At 34.5% G+C, this 22928-nt stretch overlaps 1 protein-coding gene across 10 annotated transcripts in view; it reads right to left on the reverse strand.

Annotated features, from left to right (window-relative positions):
• The window catches only part of LOC106050201 (myosin-IIIb-like), a 117440-nt gene that overhangs the window by 63245 nt on the left and 31267 nt on the right, over positions 1 to 22928 (reverse strand). For 7 of the 10 annotated variants that reach the window (XM_056013753.1, XM_056013760.1, XM_056013758.1 and 4 more), the window contains exons 10-27: positions 21460 to 21550; positions 19916 to 20071; positions 18630 to 18746; positions 16140 to 16244; positions 15601 to 15684; positions 14941 to 15094; positions 13905 to 13956; positions 9557 to 9655; positions 8673 to 8784; positions 8435 to 8561; positions 8060 to 8276; positions 6799 to 6940; positions 5276 to 5429; positions 4288 to 4376; positions 3177 to 3306; positions 2939 to 3066; positions 2215 to 2229; positions 427 to 504 (exon numbers count right to left, since the gene is read on the reverse strand). In XM_056013753.1, the coding sequence (XP_055869728.1) occupies positions 427 to 504; positions 2215 to 2229; positions 2939 to 3066; positions 3177 to 3306; positions 4288 to 4376; positions 5276 to 5429; positions 6799 to 6940; positions 8060 to 8276; positions 8435 to 8561; positions 8673 to 8784; positions 9557 to 9655; positions 13905 to 13956; positions 14941 to 15094; positions 15601 to 15684; positions 16140 to 16244; positions 18630 to 18746; positions 19916 to 20071; positions 21460 to 21550 (2050 nt within the window). The remainder of the gene's footprint in view (positions 1 to 426; positions 505 to 2214; positions 2230 to 2938; positions 3067 to 3176; positions 3307 to 4287; positions 4377 to 5275; positions 5430 to 6798; positions 6941 to 8059; positions 8277 to 8434; positions 8562 to 8672; positions 8785 to 9556; positions 9656 to 13904; positions 13957 to 14940; positions 15095 to 15600; positions 15685 to 16139; positions 16245 to 18629; positions 18747 to 19915; positions 20072 to 21459; positions 21551 to 22928) is intronic. The other 3 variants (XM_056013754.1, XM_056013755.1, XM_056013757.1) reach the window with 3 other exon arrangements.

Here is a 22928-nt window from a genome sequence, read left to right on the forward strand (position 1 = left end):
ATTATTTTGTTTAAATAATTTGGGTAGACCTTTCTTTTGAAATCTATTAGAAATAATTTATAAGAACAACGGGTTATACAGGTGGAAGCACAAAGTTAATACTCTAAGCCAAATATATATATAGTAGAACTAAAATTATTTTAGGCATCTACATTTATAATTTTAGGCATCTACATTTATAGGTAAATGAACAAAATAATGTATGCATAAAACAAATAAATATATATTCATAATTATATAAACTATTAACTTATATCAAATTAATCTCTTTAAAAGGTTTACCTCAGCTAAGTGTTTCAGACCAGGCAGAAAGACAAAGGGTCATATTTAAAGCCTTGAATCTAAAAACTAAATGATAGGCAACAAACACACAAAGGGATTAGGCGGTTACGTTATATAAAGGAAACTTTAAGGCTAAACACTTAACATTGGCTTCAACAGGTTGTGGCCAGGTAATGGAAGCAAATAATTGGAGTTGGTGGGTCCAGAGCTAGAGGGTGACCACTGGAAGAAATACAAAATCATACAGTCCATCGGAAGATCCTCTTGATATTAAGTTAATAAAAATAAGGCAAGTATAATGGAATAAAAACACAGCAAAACCAAAAAAAACAAAACAATCGTGGGTGTATATTATATATAACAAATTCAAACGATTTAATGACTTTTATTTAAATCACACCTATTGCTCACAAAAATAATGTAGAGGTCAGTTAAGCTACTCTTAGTTTAAAAAAATAAAATAAAATGTGTCAAATTCAACTAAGCAATATTAAATTACAACTGTTTTTTTTTCTAGAAAATTCCCCATCAAGAAGTTTTGTATAATCATATTTTATTCTGGACTATTGCTGTTTCCATTGTTTACTGTAACCTCTACATGTGACGTAAAAGAATCTTTTCCAATTGAGATTTGTTATTGTCTACTTTGTTTAGAGACCAAATCACAATGACAGTTGATTACATATTTCGCTAAACCTCTGTACATTTCTTTAGACCATCAAGATACTTTTTAGAAATATATTTACAATATGACTAACTGAAGAGCATGATACAGCTTGATGAAGAAAGAGTTGTCTAAATAGTGTAAACAAAAATTGTTTTTCATTACACAATTGAAGTATAATTTAGATCTAGTACCAAAAAACTAGAGAAAACTGTTCAGGGGAAATAATCATAAACATTGAGCTTCAATGTAAATTAAAAATAAAACATAAATATTAAACAGAACAAAATATTTTCTTTAAAAAACTTTGTTCACACTGAAGATACTATTAGTGCTGCCTAAAGGAAATACAAATAGTATGAATTAGGTCAGTAAATGAACACTGACATTGTTCATTTGTACTCAAGTACCATAGCATAATATTGACAGAATAAAAGATTCTTATTGACTGAAATAATAAATAATAAGGCTTGTCTTCGAGTCAGAAGATTAATGAGGAATGCAATATGTTCCGTGGCTACGCAGCCCCAGTAGTGGCTGAAATAATGGAATGATGAAAAAGACGCAACTTTGTTCTTCAAAATATACATAGATGTGTTCACTAAAGTAGAGGGGCTTTGTGTGGCCAGCACATACTCCACCCCCTCTTTAACTATTCTAGCTGCACCCTGGGCTATCATCACAATGGCCTGAGTTCAAAACCCCACCTGCCTCCATATCCTAATGTCCTGCAGGAGGTATAGGTTATGATTGAATAATCTGTTGCTGAAAAACAGTCTTAAGTTTGTAAAAGAAAGCCACTGTGTTTAATGGCAGGTTGTGTTGAGAACCTCATCCCTGGCCTTTTCATCTCTAGACCATAACTACCACATTCCAATCAAATTGAAATATCCCCCAAAAAACTGGATCCCCATACAAAAAAAAAATGTTAATTTACAAAAAACAATAAATGAATCCTATGCATAGCTCAAGTTAAGGTGATATAAAAATAAGAATCATTGACAGCACTATTGACATTTTCAATGGTCTAACCCCAATTTATAAACTCTATAGTGATATATTATGAGCTTCACAATTTTCGTGCATACTGTGTAGAGTAGACCGCAAGGTCTGAAAGGGGAACTTTCTTTTTTTTTACTTACTGTGTATTTTCAATTTACTGGAATTTTCAAAAACAACTGATAAACCAAATATATTAACTTTAATGGATGTTGCTAACTTAAGGAGTAATTGAAATCAAATTTGTTGAACAGCTATACCATACTTACTAAATGGTGGTATATCTGAAAGTCCACAGTATGAACAAATAGAAAAACATGATGACAATGTTGAGACATGCACAGAGAAATCATTCTTACAAATCACTATAATTATATAATAGTACATTTGATAACAACAAAGAACGTAAATGTATACGTTGGCCAAGTTTGTGATTAAAAAAATAAATAAGCTTAAGATATATATTTTATCCTAGTATAATGTTATACAGTATACTTTGTAAAATTAATGTAATGACAATAGAAAATTAGTATTACCAAAATATTTTTTTTTAAATGAATTTTTTTAAAAATAGAGTCAATATAAATTGTAATGCAGCTCCTGTTTTTTCATTTTTTTATTTTACTTTGTACTGAATAAAATTTTTATATATATACAGGTGGAAGGACAGATTTTATTTCAATAACACTATTATAGAATTAGTGTATTGAAAAAAGAAATAGAATAATATAATACAGATTGAAAAAGTTAAAAATGAAAAATTAAGCATAAAGACATACAGGTGTGCAATTAGCAAGTAGTATTCCACAGCCATTTTACTAATAGACCATTACACCGAAACCGTGCAAAATGTTGACATGCCTTCTACAGAGTTAAAAAATAGTTTCCCCACAGGAACAAAAGATGCACCACAAGCATGAGACAGGAAATAGATACTCATTAGCTTTAACGATACAATCCATACATATGAAAGCCTGATAAAAGACAGCTTACCCTACTGCCCCCCATTGAGCCTTTGGATGTGTATGAGGTGGTGGTGACTCCAGGTGAAGTGGACATTGGGCTGGTGCCTCTGCTGCTGTTCTTTGAGCTGGAATGGATGCTGCCGCTGTCAAGGTTACCTGCACATAAAAAAAAAAAATTATTTTAACAACAGAACTGTCGATTGGCCAATCTGACATTTTTTTTTAGAATAAGTGATACTTTTTGGCATCAAAGCTCATGATCAAACCTGTTTTTGTGAGTGGCGTTTGGAAGAGTGATTTAACCACACTGTTTTCTGACATCCTCATTATGTTTGTTATTTCTATTGGAAGGCGGTCACGATTTTTTTCAAGGAATCCCTGTGCATCATATTCAACCTGTTTTTAAAAAAATATAGAATGAGTTGATATGTCTAGATGAAATTTTAAAAATGTTAATAGCTCAGGCAGAACTAATTATAAAAGCTGATCGCTGCCAAGAAGCTAATAGTAAGTTAAGTAAAGTTCCCCTTTCAGACCTTTCAATCTACAGGGCAGAAGATGTTAATGCCATCTATTTTTTGGGCTAACGGTTAATGAGCAGTATGTCATGTGGCCAGCACAACAACCAACTGCCTTTACTTTCCCCAATTAAGTCAGGTACCCATTAGAGTTGGGTGGACATAGGGGTGTCCTAAGAATCCAGAACAAAATCCCAGCCTTAACGAGATTCAATTCCAGGTTCAGAAGTCAAGCCCTTAACCACTCAGCCACCGCACCCCCCAAGAAGTTAATAATATACTAGTAAATTCTAATAGTCTGTTATTACATTGTATAGATCTATATGACTCTTTCTGTCACAGAAGACAATGGATGCGCTCAGATGAATCACTGGTTATAGTTTCTTTTTGAGACAAGGCAGAATTTGCTGTGACTAATCAAGGCAATTCTGAAGTGGCAAACTTTGCCACAGGTCCTGCATCTGTTTTGGGGCTAACACAGATAGGGCAGCTTTCTTTTACAATCACTTGACTAAGGGTGCATTTTTCTTTAGTTAGTAACAGCTTGCAAAGATTAATTATTAAATTAATGTTGCAATATTTCCTTTACATTTAGTTATAACGATTACAAAAAATAAATAAAAGACTTATCTTTTCCTAGGTTCTGAGATTAGGGGAGAATAACATAGAACAAGAATTTCTAGATGGCCATAACATTGGTATACAGATATATAGCAGGATAATAGGTTCAAGGTATAGTTTGCAAGTAAAAATTGACCTTACGATGTATGTAACCAGTGTTGTACTACTCAAAGACAGATTTGTATTTCATAACCTTTTTTTTTTTTACTAAGTGAAGTTTAACACATAGTGGACTTACCCGGCCAGCGTAGTGGTCAATGCTGAAAGTCAGGTCATTAGACTTAGGTCTGGAATAAATGGGAGATTTTATGTTCTGGTGAAATTTCTCTGGAAATAAAAAAAGTTTCGAAATGTCTAGACATCATTAATGAACTATTGACAACTAACATTATGACAAGCAGTCTGAAGTAGATGAAGTGATGAACTAAACATTCTATAACATTGAAATACCATTGATCTAGTTGTTTTAAATCTTTTAAAATAGTTATTCTCTACTCTTTCTAAGTAAGCCAAAAAATATGAAAGAGTTGTCAAAGGTGTCTATATGATTAGTTTCATTTCTACTATGAAAGCTATTTTTTTGTTAGAACATAAAAAAAATATTACACAAGTAGGTTTTAAAACTAAACTTTATTATATTTCCAATCAAACATAAACATTTACTTTATGCTTAGCTACAGAAAATCAATTTTTTTAATTGGATATTCTCCTCATTAGATCAATGTCTAAATAACCTGAAATATATAAAACTAAATAGAAATATGTATCTTATCTTCTTCTTATCTTATATAATACAGACGTTACTTCAAAAAAGAAGATGATTACGTCCTACACGTCATGCATTTAGTCATGCATATTGACGAATGACTTAAATTCTGCCAAGTCACTGGTTTTCCTGGCTAGCTCAGGCAACCCATTCCATGCTCTAATAGCACTAGGGAAGAAGAGTATTTGTACAAATTTGTCCTAGCATATGGGACGAGGAATGTGCCTTTATCTGTGTGTCTTTCTGAGTATTTTATTAAATTGTGTTTTTGTATTTGAAGATTATGGTTTAGTGTTTTATGTACAATTGCTACTTTACTTTACTTTTTGTGTTTTATGTCTTTAGGTCCCTATTTTGTATGTCTATCCATGCTAGATCAAGAAAATTGCAAGGTACGCTGATGTATTTTTATGAACTTTAATAGCCTTCACATATAAACATATATACACAGTATTCTCACCAACTAGTGTTGTGTCTGTAGCTTTAGGGAAATGACTCTCTTCATCCAAGAGAGACAGAAGACCAACAGGTTTGGATAAAAACATGTCTAGAATTGGACGGTTGTCGACATAAGCAACTTCGGTGGCATCAATCTCCTCATTTTTATATTCTTCCTAAAATTAAAAATTTATACTATATTATTTACTTGCCATGTATAAAAAAATATTTTTATAATTAGAGAAAGCATTTTTTTATAGCAATGTTCTATAGGTCTTCAGGAATTTCATTAATATATTTTAATTTTCTGTTAACTTTATAACCTGACTTCAATTTTACTCTTAGGAATGTATTTTTAATTAACATGATTTTCTTGTAAGAAAAAATAATAATTAGAAAGAATAAGAAAATAACTTTGTTCATGTTTGTATTTGTTTTAAATATTTCAGATGTTCCTTAAGAGGTGAAGATCAATCTACTTGTTAGTCCAAACTTCCCACAAGACGATGGGATTACAGCGGGCGAAGTAAGAATACAGCGAGAATACTGCATGACTAGGCAGCCATCCTGGAGTGGGAGAACAAACTCACAAGTAAACTTTGCACTCTATCCAGAAGAAATGAAGAAATTAATTGTAGATAAAATAAATGAGAAATGGACGAGCTCCCATCCAAATCACAAGAAAGATGACGCTTACTATAAGCTATCCCGACAAGACCAACGTCTAATCTTTCGACTCAGGACCGGACACAACAGAATGCGACAACACATGTTCCGGAAGCTCAAAATTGGAAACAGTGAAATCTGCCCATGTGGAGTATCACCAGAAAATGCTGACCACGTCCTCCAAAACTGCTCTCTCTACCAAGAGGCCCATATAAGACATTGGCCCCAAATCACCCCAATAGAAAGAAAACTATATGGAGAGCTCCCTGATTTGGAAACCACTGCGCAGTTCATCTCATGTATTGGTCTAGTCATATGAACACTCCAACATAACAATGAGAACGATGAAGAAGAAGAAGAAGAAATTAAATGGTATTATATAATATAAGAGAGGCGCGGTGGCTGAGTGGTAAAGGGCTTGGCGTCCAAATCGGGGTCCTGGGTTCAAATCCTGGTGAAGACTGGGATTTTATTTTGGGATCTTTAGGCGCCTCTCGAGTCCAACCAGATTTAATGGGTACCTGACATTAGTTGGGGAAAAGTAAAGGTGGTTGGTCGTTTTGCTGGCCACATGACACCCTCGTAAACCATAGGCCACAGAAACAGATGACCTTTACATCATCTGCCCTATAGACCACAAGGTCTGAAAGGGGAACTTTACTTTTTTATTATAAAATATATATATCAGCTATTTACAAAAAATATAATGCTTTGTTACATTAATGTGTGGAACCATATGATGGTCTATACTCCCAACAGTATTTACCTCTATGGGCAAAAAATATTTGTATTTAGTACAAGATTCTAACAAATGGAACTAACAAATGATAGAATATAACCTCAAGGACAGTGTTTCAAAACCAAATCTAAACATCTCACCAGCTCCCAAGCAAAGATGTGTTGATTGAAGTAGTACTGGATTTGTTCGTTGGCTATGTTAATGCAAAGCTGTTCAAATGAGTTTGTTTTGAAATTCTCAAAGCCAAAAATGTCCAACAGGCCGATGGTAAAGAACTGCTCACTGTAATGGTAAAACAATTTTTTTTTTAATTTAAAGATGGAAGGCACAATACATGAAAAAGGTATAAACATTGCATGATAAATATTTTTACATCTTTACTGGTGAAAAGGTTAACCGTTTGTGCGATCAGCTGACAGATAACATAGATCAGTGCAGTGATTATTGGTCAACCATGTCAAAGGAAAAAAAAAACAGTACTGGAATGACAATTACACATAAAAGCCATCCTGATTTGGGCATGTGATTGGTTTGATCGGTTCAAGAAGCCCATCAGAACAAGATAAAGACAGTGTGTGGAAGAGTGCAGTTCAGTCCTACACAGCAATTCAGTCCAATGCTGTTAGTCCACAGTGAAGCCAGACAGGTTCTGTGAGTCTAATATGTAGCAGTATTAGTCCAGGAGTAGACAGTGAGACAGTAGAGATTAGTATGGCAGTACGGTATGTGCAGTAAAGCAGTTAGTGCATTTTGGTGCCAATAGTGGAGAATGAGCTGTTGATGTAAAATGTATTACTTAATAAAGTACCTAATTATTTTGAGTTATGAGAAGGTTGTTGTGTTGAGCAGCATTTGCAGAGAGCCTGGTTAGTGAGGATCGTTACAATATTTTATGCAGGTTGTGAAGACTATGTATAGTTAAAATGTTATATAAAAAAAAGATAGTGTTACTATCTCTATAGTAACATCTTAATATTTTATACTAATATGTAAAACAAGGGGCCCTAAAAATAAAAAAAACTTCTATTCACTAGGATTCTAACCCAAGACAAAAGTGATGGTATACTTTAAGAATTTCATTGTGTTTTATTCAAGTTTAAAACTTGTTTCAGTTTATATGTCCTTGGTGTTACTTCAGAACTGAATATTAGAAGATTATAAAAAATCCTAGGTTCAAACCCCGGCCCATGGAGACAACATCCATTGCAGTTACAACTATGTTTCACAAACAATCGCTAATATAAATCTTAACCAGTAACTATATATTTTAGTCTGTGTGTGTGTGGCTCTGTTTATTGCTCTCTAAACAATTCTTCAAAATATCATTTAAAGCCACAAAAAAAAAATAATTTTCTATTATATAATTCATACATTGGTGTGAAGAAAACAAATGTGACCTACTCTTGACCAGTGACATGACCGGGTCTTAATAAAGAACTTATTCGGTTGACTATCCAACTAAAAAGCCTGCCATAGAGTGCTTTGGCCATGGCATCCCTTGCGTCTTCGGCCTCCTGAACAGAGTTATCCCTGATAATGACCTCCCCTTTGGCCACCATCCCAGTTGTCGTCAAGCTGTCCAAAAGATCCACATAGTCTAACCCAAGCAGCTCCGAGACTGTGAACCAAAGTAAATAATTACAAATAATTTTAAATACTTGTAAAAATAGAAAGTTATGCATAGAAATTCACTAAGTAAGGACAGCATTTAAAAAAAAAAAAGGAATATTATTACAACAATGCATGCTATGACTGCGGATTTAAAATTACACAAACCTATGGAGATGAGTTCTTGATTGGCAACTACACATGCCTCCCCACCATACCCAGAATCCTTAGCTGTGAACTCCACATTTCCTGTCTGTAAAATTGCGACTAAAATAGCATAGACTGAGCTAACTTCCTGAAAAAAAAAAAAAAAAGAAATGTATAGTATGTAAAGTATTTTTTTTTTATTTCATAATGATAAAGCTTAATTCATATAGAAAAGTTAAATCTCAGAAAATGTACCGACCTCTTTCTTAAAGCCAATGATTTCAAAACAATGCTCTATGGTCTTGAACTTGACACGGTTCAGGGAGATGGAAGAAATGTCTGGGGCTTTATTTGTATACTCTGTGATATATCTGGAGACAGTAGTGTACTTTGGCTGTGTATATCTACCTATCATATCTATAAACCATTTATCTCTATATATAATGAAATAGTCTCTCAGGAGAAATAATCTTAATAATCTATAATATAAAGCAGAAAGTAAGGTGTATGTATGTGTGTATGTATGTCTCGCATAGAAATCAAAACTGTTTGACAATCTTGAAAAAACTTGGCATAAATGTTCCTTAGATCATGGCGAAGACCATAGTTATGTTTAATGTCCCTACCACAACCACAGGGCCTTAAAACAGACACAACCACAGGGCCTTAAAACAGATAAAAAGTACCTAATTGTATCTGATTGAAGTATGAAACTTTTAAAAAAATCAGGTAAACCAGTTTTAGTAACTTAATTTATCTCTATTAAGGAAACTTTTAACAAATTGGGTAAACCTATAACCATAGAATTTTATCTTTGATATGAATATATCGGCTTAATGGATAAACCCATTTTTGCAAAACTACCTTTGTGTCGAAAGAGAAAAACTTGAAAGGAACATTAGCTAAGTTTGACATAGATCTAGATCTAAATCCAATCCACTAGATTAGTAATACACAACTAAGGTTGATATATATATATATATATATATATATATATATATATATATCATTTTAAATTCAGGTCTATTTTTAGATAAATGGCAAAGGGCAATGACTTGAACAAGACAAACACAAACTCTCAATATGAACATGATGCATGAAAAACAAAATCAGTATTTGTATTGCATTGATAAGACTCCATACCTATAAGCTGTATCAGGTCTTAAGTGGTACTCAGCTTTCCTGTCACTGGACATAAGGCCATCATGTAAATAGTAAAAAATATGGAAGTTCTGTTCATTCCTAGAAAACAATAACAAAAAATATTGCATGATAGTAGACCAAGGTTTAAAAATTCTGGGTAAGAATGAGGAAAAAGTGAGTGTGGTTCTAACTAAAATAGTTCTGAAATATATAAACTGTAAACAGAGAATACAGTTGCATTTTAGTCCCAAGAATGTGAAACAGAAAAAAAAAAAGATTATTAATAAAAAAATGATAACTTTTTGTTCAGAGGTCAGTTTTCCAGAAGAATGTCTCAAGTGCTAATTTAAACAAAGCTTGCCAACTTAGAAATAAAACAATATCTAAAAAAAAAAAGCAACCTAAATGTTGTAGTCAGCTTTGTTATGCCTGCTAGTACCACTTTTAGCAGACTTCAAGAACAAGTATGACCAAGAAGAAGACTCAGCATATCAATAAAGTTAGAAGTCTACAGTGAGGTAGTCTCTACTCTTCTATGTTTATTAGCAAAGCATTGATTTCCTGAATTCTTAGATGTTCGCTGTGACTAACCAGGTGAATCGGATTGATGACTTTGAATTCCTACACCTTTGATGATCAGTATCCATGTCATAGCAAATGGGCTCTTGGGCCTGACAAGTAGTCTCCAAAAAAAAGTTTTTTGATGGGGAGATGTCAATCAAAGAGCATTTTCAATGGGGTCATCAGAAGAGATACAAAGATAATCTCAGCTAAGAAAAAAAAACTTAAAGCAGAAGCAGCCTATACTGCAATAAACCCAACCTACCAATGGCACCAACTTAGAGCAAATAAGCAGCCTATACTGCAATAAACCCAACCTACCAAAGCCATGAGTTTTCAAAGTGAAGATTAACTTAACAGTCCTATTCCAATTTATAGTAAAATGAGAGTTTGGTCCCCTTTAACCAAGTAGGAGAAGCCAACTGATATGACATGGTTTTTTAAAAAGAAACAATCACAATTTGTTGAAAAACAGTTTTGTTGGGTATCTTTTTGCAATAATTGTAGTTTTGAATCAGTGAAGGCTTTCCAGATTTAAATTTTCATTTCAATAGTTTTTAATAACTTCATTAAAAGGGGGAGATAAATAATACGCACCAACGCAATCAATACCAGGTACAATTTGTGCTTACCTAGAGGCAAGGGGAGATTACTAGACAAGAGCAGAAGATTGCAAGCTATTAATAGATATCAGCAGAACTAAATCAGTCCAAACATTGATTTGACAAGGTTGAGGAAGTAACCATAGTTTAATATCAGCTAGTTATAGATTGGAAACGAATGAAAGATTTATTAACATCTATTTCCCAACTAGAAGACAGTAATTAAAGCTAGCCACTGCTTCCCACTGCCTCTCAAATTTTGAAGAGAGAGAAAAAAGGTACTTCTTTATTTTCAACAAATTTGTCTAATGTACAAGCGTAAAACAAAAAGAGATGCTGATGCTATCAAGACCAAAGCTCAAAAGATGACAATGTTTGTCACTTTAACTACTATTTGGAAATGTTATGTTTCGCTCATTGTTTGTTTATCGGAGTACTGATCATTTTTTTTATAATTATCTTATAACCTTACCATATAAATCACAGATGTTGCTTTAAGAGAGAATATAATTGCATCCTATGCATTTCATGAGTCAATCTAGTCAAGCATGTTGATCATTGAATTAAACTCTTCTAAGACAGTTTTGGAGGGTTTTTTTTGGCCATCACCCATTTTAAGCTCTATTAGAACTAGGGATGAAGGAGCATTAGTACACATTTATCTTACCAAATGAAATAAGAAATGTGCCTTAATCTTTGTGTCTTTCTGAGTATTGTATTAGTTTTTGTTTATGTATTTGTAAATTATAGATCAGTGTTTTACGTATTATTGTTAATTCACTCTTTGTTCTGTCCTGACATGTCTCTAAATTTAGTGATTGGTGCTAATCAAATCAAATGTGAATATTCATTTGTTATAAATCTCACAGCTCTATTTTGATTCTGTTCTAGTTTCTTTACATTTTCTTAAGTTAAGGGGTCCCAAAGAGACAATGCATATTCTAATATCAGCCTAACCATATTAAATAATATTTTTGTTGTATGTTCTTGTTTGATTAACATCAAATGTTTAGTCGGTTAGATTTCACTCGACAAAAGGGTAGTAACAATCAATTCTTTTAAAATAAAAACTAGAGAATGAAAAACAAACTAACATCCATTTAAAAAGACACTAAACACAAAGATAATCTGATGTGGGTAAGCAAACAAATGAAGTGTACTCAACAGGATGGCTGGCTATACAAGGGAGATAATTTACAACTATTGATTGCAAGGCTGAAAGCAGAAAACTGCCATGTAAATTTTACATTTTAAAAGCAATGCTGAGAGCATAGAAAGGTTATTAATGAATCTCAGTCTCTCATGAATATAACAACTAAAGAATCTCAGTTTCTCATGAACATAACATCTAATGAATCTCTGACTCTCATGAATATAACATCTAATGAATCTCAGTCTCTCATGAACATAACATCTAATGAATCTCAGTCTCTCATGAACATATCAAATAAATTAGGCTTGGAGTCTCCATTTAATAATGTTTATGAGCAACATTAAAATGGAAAAAACTTGAACTGCAAAGGAAGTATTCTGTGATTAATGATAACTATAATTGGTTAATTTTTTTAAAGTGTAGTTTTGGCATGTTACAGACTAAACTCTACACTTTGCAAGCATATGAAAGTGTGAATAGCCAACATAGGAAAACATAACTGTAACTAAAAATAGTCAACAAAAACTAGCCTAACTAGAAACTACTGTACTGGGAGATATGAGCCTAATAGAAAAAAAAACTGAGTTGTTTCAGTATTTCTAGAAGGTTCAAGCAGTGACAGTAAATTCATGTCATTACAATTGCCCTTTCTATATTTTAACTAAACACTTATGTTTATAATATGAATAGCCATGTTGTGAACTTCTGACCTGGCTTTGACATGGACACAATAATAAATAATAAACAAATAAATTATGGCTTTTATATAGCGCTACTTTCATGCTTACAGCAATAACTCAAAAGAGGAAACGAATCAATTAATAACAGAAATATAAATTTAACAATACAATTGGAATAACTATAACTGTAGAAAACGGCTTCAGATATTAAAATATTAAATATACACAACTATGAAAACTGACTTCTATAAAACTTATACACTTAGACGCAAGACTTAGGCTCCTCTGACAACAGTAATAATCTCACAAATAAAAATAATAGACCAATCAAATAATAATAAATAAACTTGTTACATCTTAAAACCAAGTGCTATTTGCAATACTATATACAAATACTATCATCACAAGCCAGCAGGCATTTTTTTTCTAATGTTTGAAATGTTATTATAACTGTTTTTGTTTAGCACATGTTCTATGCCTATATAACATGCTTGGTGCATACTGGTCTAGTTTCATTTGCATTGTGGAGGCAGTATCATGAAGGTTTCTGTATAGTATGCCCTCTTGACTGTTCAATGGTCATTTTCAATGGTCCCAGAGAAGGCGGACACACTCGCCAAGAGTGGGAGAACTAACTCATAAATAAACTCTGCACTCTATCCAGAAGAATTGAAGAAATTAATTGTAAATAAAATAAATGAGAAATAGACGAGCTCTCATCCAAATCACAAGAAAGAAGCTATCCCGACAAGACCAACGTCTAATCTTTCAACTCAGGACCGGACACAACAGAATGCGACAACACATGTACCGGAAGCTCAAAATTGGAACCAGTGAAATCTGCCCATGTGGAGTATCACCAGAAAATGCTGACCACGTCCTCCAAAACTGCTCTCTTTACCAAAAGGCCTGTATAAGACACTGGCCCCAAAACACCCCAATAGAAAGAAAACTATATGGAAAGCTCCCTGATTTGGAAACCACTGCGCAGTTCATCTCATATATTGGTCTAGTCATCTGAACGCTCCAACATAACAATGAGAACGAAGAAGAAGAAGAAGAATAAAATGGTTCCAGGTTCAACCCCCGCCTGCTGCTATCCCACACCATAGTGTAGGTTTAGGCTAGGATATTATAATCTTTATTTCCGAAAGAACATTCAGCACATGAAAAACAACAAAACAAAAGCAGATTCAGCTCGAGTCAAATCTTGAATGAAACATTCTTTATCAGCATATTGGGATTCAAAGTTCTGCCCCCAACTCTCCTCTTCTCAAAGAAAAAAAAAACATAAAGGGAGCAGAAGTGAGACAAGAATGAATTTAAACACAGCAAGTTGTGAATATACTTACACTGCTTGGTGAATTACTCTGGATTTCTCTAACAAGTACTCAGTTATTTTGGCTGGAAGGAATAAAACAAAATAAATAAAATGTTTAAAATGTCTCTTAGCAATTTGTTTCAAAGTCATAAGTAAAAAATGAGCAAGAAATTATAAAAAAATAAATACTTAAAAAAAAAAAAATGCTTATATTAGTCATAGTTTTATCAATTAATTTGGATCAGTCATGCAATTAAATTTGTAATAGATCTACACTAACAATAAATACGCATTTATAACATTTTTTTTTTAAAAAGGGGGAATGACCTGAGTTTTGAACTCATGGTTCAAGCCTTCTAGGTTTCTCAAGCCAATGTGGTAACCACTCTGCTAGTGGAGAGCCTATTAACATGATAGATTTTATAGTTATCTATAGTTTCTATAGTCTCATCCTATATTTCAAGGTGTGTTCATTAAGATTCAGACAACAACCTATAAAGAGGACTAATTCAGCATTTACCACCACTTCAGGCAAGTACTAATTCTTTCCCTTGTTAGAGATACCAAAGACAATAATTAATTACCAATAATTATCTAATTGGTTAATTGTTTTTTAAATTGGTTCTTGTGTTATTAGGCAAAATAAATTATTGTCCAAAATTTCATTTTTTTTTTACATATTTTGCCCATGGCCTATAGTAATCTATGTTGGGCTTGTTGGCTGAGTGGTTAAGCATTTAGCTTCCAAACCTGAGGTCCTGGGTTCGAATCTTGGTCAAGACTGGGGTTTTGAATTTCAGAATTTTTAGGGCGCCCCTGAGTCCACCCAACATTAATTAATAAGTACCTGACTTTAGTTGGGGAAAGTATAGGCGGTTGATCTTTGTGCTGCCCACATAACACCCTGATCTTTAACCGTTGGCCAAAGAAACAGATGACCTTAATGTCACCTGCCCTGTAGATCTCAAGGTCCAATTGAGGAAACTTTACTTTTACTTTGTAGTAATCTGTGTCAACCTTTATGATTAGATATTAAAAAAATACAAAAAAAAATTGTGTTTCCTTACCTCCTACCACTGCCCCTGTTGATGAAGTAAAAAACATCTCTAAATATTTCCCAAAGCGACTTGAGTTATCATTGATGACTGTCTTGGCATTACCAAATGCTTCCATCAGAGGATTAACTTGTAATATTCTATCTTCCAGTGTTCTGTTAGGGGCCTTTGTAATAAAGTCATGTTGCAAAGCATTAAAACAGTAAAGAAATTATAGACCCTTTAATGTCACATTAGGCTTAGTTTCAGCTGGTACAACATGTTATGAGTCCATAAGAATATCATAACAATCATAAAAATCCTAAAACCAGTCCATAATAAGGCTTGTCCAAAGATTAGTGAGGGAATGCAGTATTTCCAGTGGCTACGCAGCCCAAGCTATGACCTACATATTTTGCCACTTCCAGTGCAAGCATAACCATTGTCCGCCAGTGGTCAATTTAGATTTTCCATAACCATGCCATTAAAGCCCACATGATTATCATAACAGTCATAACCATGTCATGTCATTAAAGTCCGTAAGTCCATAGAAATGTCAAATTCAATAAAAGCAAAAAAAAATCTGGAAAGATTAACTTCAACAAAATTATAGTAACAGCTACTAAAAAAAAAGGTTAGAAAAACTTATTATAAAAGTAACTATAAATTTGCACATTGAGACCTACTATTTACCTTTCCAAGTTGAGTCAGCTGTTGGACCAGCAAGTTTGCACTCTCAGTTTTACCAGCACCAGATTCACCACTGATCACTATACACTGGATAAAGTCAAAGCATTTCAAATTAACCCAATTAGCCAAACATAGAGTTGTCAGTAGTCTCTTTTATTTTCTTCTTATAAGACCTGACTGCACTGACCACACATCATTCAAAAGAATAAGATTTCATCAATATATAAAATAAAAATTGCAAACACATGTAAAAGTAGGAAAAGTATTGTAAGCAATGGAGTAAATTTAGATAAAAATAGAATACAATAACAAGAAAAATAGGCTGACAGTGGAAGTGATGGGTAGAACAAAGAGTGGACGGGCCTGTCATTGAAAGAGATTCTATTTGATGCAAAAGACAGAGAGCAATAGAGAAAGACAGTCAACAGATCATGAGTGGCGCACAGCAGTTCAACAGATTAATAGGTAGGTGAAGGCGAGGTGAGAATGTAATGGACACAGTTTCCTAAAGACCTGAACAGAGTGTTGAGGCTTCCACTGACCTGGTTGTGTTTATTATGCATCATCATTTGGTAGGATTGGTCTGCAACAGCAAAGATGTGTGGGGGGTGTTCTGCCTTTGTGCTGTGTATGTACCTTCTGATGTACTGTACACAAGTGGAAAAAATAATCATGAGTTCATTGCTGTCTTTAGCTCTCAATCAAAACAACTGTTGGCATGACTAAATAGAAAACTAAAGAAACACTCTTAAACGGAAAGGAGAATAGTAGTAAGGAATGGACACCTGGTCCAGTGGTATACACTTTAGAATGCCATCATGATGGTCCTCAGTTCAGGAACTTGGCTGCTCACTGCCTGGTCGTGCGGTTTCCGCACTGGACTGTCGTTCAGATTTATCAATGGTCCAGGGTTCAACCCTGCCCGCTTCCATCCCCCATCGTCCTGTGGCAGATTTGGACTAGGAAGTAATTATCTTCAACTCTGAAGGAACATCCGAAACATGTAAAACATTTTACAAACAAACAAAACAAATCTTGCAGGAGGATTTGGCTGGAATGTAATAAAGTTCATTTCTGAATTAACATCCAAAACCTAAAAACATACCAACAAGATATGAGCACTGTGACTGGTGCAGCAGGTCATTCAATCACTTTAAATCTTTTTTGGCTAAATATATCTTACGCTTTTCCTTACCCCCCTCCACTTTATGTGAACGAATTTAATTGGTCATTGTACTGGCCACATAATACTCCTATAGCCAGTACCAGCCAATGGGTACCAAAACAGCTTTCTATCACATTGCTGATAGTTCACTAATTAAAAAATGTTTTAATTTATTTTTTGACTTTACTGTTGCTATATTTGTTTTCATTCTCTAACAAGCCTTTGGCTGTTGAGGCTTTTGTGCAGTTAGAAAATAGAAAAATACTGTCACACTCTATTTATACTATAAGCAAAGTAAGAGCTATGTCTTGGCCAATGCTTCTCAGCCTCAAAATGAGAGAAAGGAGGAGATGATAATTAGACCAAAAAGAAAAGCAAAGCTCCAGTTGAGGTGACTGAGTGATACTGGTGAGGATAGAAGAGACCCCCCCCCCCAACAACCGTATCACTATCCGCACACATTTCTTCAAGGGACTGTTATAAAGGTGATATTGTACAGAGAAGGAATAGGGGAGACTTTTCACAGTGTTCTTGGCCTTGACTCTAATTGGAGCATCTTGGGATACAAGTCATCCATAATAGGAATGTAACACATTTACATCTCTTTGGATCCCTCCAAGAAAGAACAGTTGTTCAGTCAGGCCGATGCAGGAAAGGTTCCATGGGTCTAGAGTTATATGAGCCTAGAGTATCATGGGCCTAGAGTTCCATGAGCCTAGAGTTCCATGGGCCTAGAGTTCCATGAGCTAGAGTTCCATGGGCCTAGAGTCCCATGAGCCTAGAGTTCCATGAGCCTAGAGTTCCATGGGCCTAGAGTTCCATGGGCCTAAAGTTCCATGAGCCTAGAGTTCCATGAGCCTAGAGTTCCATGAGCCTAGAGTTCATTGAGTCTTTGACTCCACTCTTATGACAATTACAAAGAAATGTGTACACAAAAATATTGAAAAACATGGAAATAAGTATGGCAGCAAATACTGATAAATAAATTGATAAATAAGTAAAAAAAAATTAATCTCATGAGATTTTAAGCATTGAAAAAATTTTGTAAGCCCTATCCCCCTCAAGTTTCAACTTAAAACTATTCACAAGCCTACATCCTCACAATGGGCAATTACGCCAGAAAAAATCTTTAAAGACCTAAATATAAGTAAGCATTTTTCAAGAGAAAATTGGATCTTATTTTCAGGAGAAATAATTTTAAAATAATAAGAAAGGATAACTGGATATATTTCTGAACAGTTGACAAGCAGTCAATAGATCCAATTCAGATACAAAAACAATTGGTTTGCAATGTTTCATAAATCTAATGTTGTTCTTCTTTTTGTAGTCAGTCTACGAGTTCCATCTTTGCCCAGTAAAAAATAATTTTTTAAAAAGTTGAACGGACAGGTTGAAATGAAGCTCCTTATCTCAGAGTTCTGTTAACAAGATAATGATCTAGGAAAGGAGCCCCCCCCCCTCCCCCACTTCAATTAACAGTACATGGATGATTAAGTCTGGAATTACAGGTATAAGAAATTCAATCAGTGGCGCACTGGCAGACTATTGATTTTGTGACAGGAGTCCAAAGAGTATACCAACTGACATTATCAGTAAAGACATAAGCTAACAGCACCATTAAACAAATAAAGCATTTCAAACAATGTATTGTAGCAAGTAGTATAAATTCAATTAAATAGCTAGTACCCCAGATATGAAATAATCATCCAGAAAAAAAATTATTTTTTTTGCAAGACAAATCTAAAGAAAAGAAAAAAAGGCTTTTGTAATTATTTTCATAACATTTTCCCATTTAAAAATCAATCAAATGCCCCTTGGTGCTGCATGGCATAGCTGCCCTAAATGGTAACTTTTATCACACGCTCACCTCCTCTGTGTAGATGGGGAGGGTGATGAAAGGGTTGACAGCCAGGAGGATGTCCCCAATGTAGGTGTAGATTTCATCCTGGTTGTAACGGCTGTGTAACTGGTTGACAATACTTTCCTGTGGAAGAAATGGTGAGTACATTAGTACTTCATTCAAAAAGAAAAATGCTGACATATTTTCTATTAACCAAAATGTATTACTTTTTTACTATTTATTACTTGTGAGTATTAAATAACTCAAAATATCACCAAAGAAAATGTTAAAGGCTTTAAAACATTTTTAAATTTCATGTTTACACTATTGCAGAACATTTTTTTTTAATTGCTCTTGTAAGCTCCAGGACTTATAGTATGCTTAGCTCCCTCTGGTTCAATCTCTTTTGTGGAGGTGTGGGGGGGGGGGGAGGAATGATTTAGAATAAGTTTTCCATGCTGCCTGCTGCCTTTAGGTGCTCAGCAAACAGAACTCAGCACTAGTAGGGATTTGAAACCAAGCCCCCTTGGAGGTAGCCATGTTCTCTGAAGGTAGCCCTCTTGAAGGTGGCCATGTCCCCTGAAGGTAGCCAAGCCCCCTTGAAAGTGGCCATGTCCCCTAAAGATAGCCCTCTTGAAGGTGGCCATGTCCCCTGAAGGTAGCCAAGCTCCCTTGGACGTAGCCATGTTCTCTGAAGGTAGCCAAGCCCCCTTGATGGTGGCCATGTCCCCTGAAGGTAGCCAAGCCCCTTTGAAGGTGGCCATGTCCCCTGAAGGTAGCCAAGCCCCTTTGAAGGCAGCCAAGTGGTTTCAGCCAATATGCCACACCTCCCACTATACCCTACAGTGTGTGAATTTGAGCAAAGAGAACAGCTAAGGAAAAAAGACAAGCAAAGAAAACTCAGTATGACTGTAAGCCAAGCTGAATTGGGAGGGAGCACAAAGAAAGGGTGGCCAAAAGAAAAGCTGGCTGGATAACATAAAGAATGATATCCTGCTAAGAACAGCTGCTGACTGGGACAAGTGGAGGGTTTCTATTACACGAGCTGTCACAGCACCCCTATGATGAAAGTCAAGGGACAGATGAGATGAGAATATAATAATAACTAGGTAGAGAAGGGACAGAGATGTCAATCTATTTCTAATTAACCATTGCATCAAAAATTGATAGCAGACTAGAGCAGAATGTTTATCTACTAGAAATGAGGAAATCAAGTCAAGTTAAAAAAAAAAAGAGAATTGATGAATAGAAAATTACAGATCCTAAATATTACAATACATAAACGAAACAAATAAGAAAACAAATTACAAAACCTCATCTAGGACTTCTAGCATTGCAAGGTTTTCAACTGTGGCAACATCTCTCCGGGACTTTCTGTTGGACTTGAACTGCCCATGCTTGGTTGTGACGTCTGGCTGGGACACTTTCCTCTCCATGGTGGAGGTGATATTAACCAGTGTGGCTTTGAGCTGCAAAGAAAAGGAATTTAAAGAAAGAGCTAACTGCCTCTGCTACTATATTAGAGCAACAGGGAGAGCTAGTAAACTAAAAATTTAAAAGATAAAATTCAAGATAAAAACATTAGGACTAACATATAACATTAGGACTAACATAAAGCATTAGGACTAACATAAAACATTAGGACTGATATAACATTAGGAATAACATATAAAATTAGGACTAACATATAACATTAGGACTTACATAAAACATTAGGACTAACATATAACATTAGGACTAACATATAACATTAGGACTAACATATAATATTAGGACTAACATATAATATTAGGACTAACATATAACATTAGGACTAACATATAACATTAGGACTAACATATATAAATTAGGACTAACATATAACATTAAGGTATACAAAATTCTATGCTATTATGTAAATGTAAAAATCTAATGGTACCATACAGCTTATCTGTCAACATTTTTTTCTGCAGACAATATCAATTTCCTTCAATAATAACCCAAAACCCACAATACTTAAAGTTAACTAGAACAGAGTTTCTGAGATTTTATGATGCAATGTGTGCAATACTTTCAAAGGGCCATCTAGCACAACATCACACCTGTAGGCCATAGGTTGGCCATCAGTGGTTTACTATTAACTCTCCTAACTGATGATACCAGCATTGATTCCACCAGAATGTGGTAAATAATTACGGAGATAAAGAGTTAACACAGCCAGGAACATGACTGAGTTTATCAAACAACTTCCAACTACCCACAACAACAAAAAACTGGAAGCAGTCAGATAAACCTACAATTCCAATTAAAAATTTCAACAAATGCTTGTCTTTGGAGTTTTAAGGTTTAGAAAAATAGCAGTACTTCCATGTGACTGTGGACACTGAGATTTGATGTACATATTTCTACATATTTGGACACATTAAACATTGATAAAGCCATTATCTACAAGGGTTGATTTAAATTATCTTTTATACATTTGCACCTGTCTTCAGTTGTAGTTCCCTTAGAGTATCAGATCTGTGTTCTGATGCCCCCTGATTATTTACAGAGCCCTCTGCTGAAAGGTGTTCTTATCTGTGCCAGAATGGACATAACAAAGCCTGAGCTTGTCCCAGAACTGGATTTAGACTTTTAAAAGCCCTAAGCTATTTGGGATATGGAGCCCCATCATAAGTCAATTTATTTATTAGCCTTTTTTTTTCAAAACAATTTTGTAGGTGTTGGGGCCCTAAACTATAGCATGTGTTACCAATTGGCAAATCAAGCTCTGGATGGTCTTTAAACTTTTTATTATGTTTTCAACATAAGACTTTCTGTATTGCATTCAAGCATTCTAAATAATTGGCACCCTGCTTTAATACTTAAAATGCATTACCTGAGACGTGTCTTTAGGGACTATCCTCAGAAATGGATGGGACAAAAGTTCCCTGGCATATGGCCTCTGTTCAAAGTCTTTGATCAAACATCTGCTCATTAGGAAATAGAAACAAATAGCCAGTAGCAGCTAAACACAATTTAAAGTAATAGCCCAAAACAATTGCTAAATCTTAATATTTGAATGCAAACATTTTAAAATAGACACATAAAGAAATGGGTCAACACCTGTTTTTAAACAAAATTTTAGTCTATTTCTTCAATAATACCCTTAACACACTTTGTGTGGTTTCATAAATGAAAATTATCTATCTACCTATCTAAAGAAAAGGCTATAAGAAATGCGTGTATATATATATATATGTATGAGAGATATAGCAGTAAGTGTGCAGTTCTTTGCCTTGTATATGCTTTGTTTTGTTTTTAAACAGTAGGCCTACTTTTTGTTTTTTAAAAAGTACTAAGATTTGTTAGGAGGAGCGGTAGCTGAGTAATTAGCTTCTGAACCAGGGTTCAATTCCTGGTGAACATTTAGGATCTGTGGGCACCTCTAAGTCCACTCAGCTCTAATGGGTGCCCATTAATTGTTGAGGGAAAGCAAAGGCGGCTGGTCGTTGTGCTGCCCACAGAAACAGATGACCTTTACATCACCTGACCTATAAATTGTAAGATCTGAGATGGAAACTTTTTTTATATATATATAAAGATGTGTTAAGATCAACCACATCTATTTCAAATATTTATTCACCTAGCCGTTTACTTTACTAGCGAGAAAGTTGATTTGTCCCTGGAAATCGATTACGAGGTTCTTTTTCCAGGCGGCAGCCAAAGCGTCACAAGTAGCTGCGTGACGCATTGAAAGAGCATCAAAGTAATTTGTCGTCTGCAGAGTTTGACGGTGCTCGTTTTAGCCTTGGTGCACCATATAGTCACGAGATCACGTGATTTTTACGTTATGTTCGTAGGGGACTTAATAGGTATCGATTTATCTAGATATTGCAGATCTGTTTATGCATAGGTATCGATTTATCTAGATATTGCAGATCTGTTTATGTATAGGTATCGATTTATCTAGATATTGCAGATCTGTTTATGCATAGGTATCGATTTATCTAGATATTGCAGATCAGTTTATGAGGCGCGGTGGCCGAGTGGTTAAGCACCTGGCTTTCGAATCCAGTCCACCCTGATTTTAGTTGCGGTAAAGTGAAGGCGGCCGATCAATTGGCATTTATCATTCAACAATAGCGTCATTAACATTGTATTTTAGGCCTACGTCTGTTTGCTTTTGATTCTCCTCCAATCTTTCCCCATTTCATTCTCATAAGGTTTTCTTTAGGTGTCATTACATTACCCCCTACTTCTCCCTTTTTCCCTTCTTTTTCTTTTCTCTCTCACTCTTAGTGTTATATCTTATTGCTTTAAGAATCTAAAGAGAAGTATAAAAATCCAAATGTAAAAAAAAAAAAA

Source organism: Biomphalaria glabrata, chromosome 16, assembly GCF_947242115.1.
Source record: "Biomphalaria glabrata chromosome 16, xgBioGlab47.1, whole genome shotgun sequence".
Classification (NCBI taxonomy): Eukaryota; Metazoa; Mollusca; class Gastropoda; family Planorbidae; genus Biomphalaria; species Biomphalaria glabrata.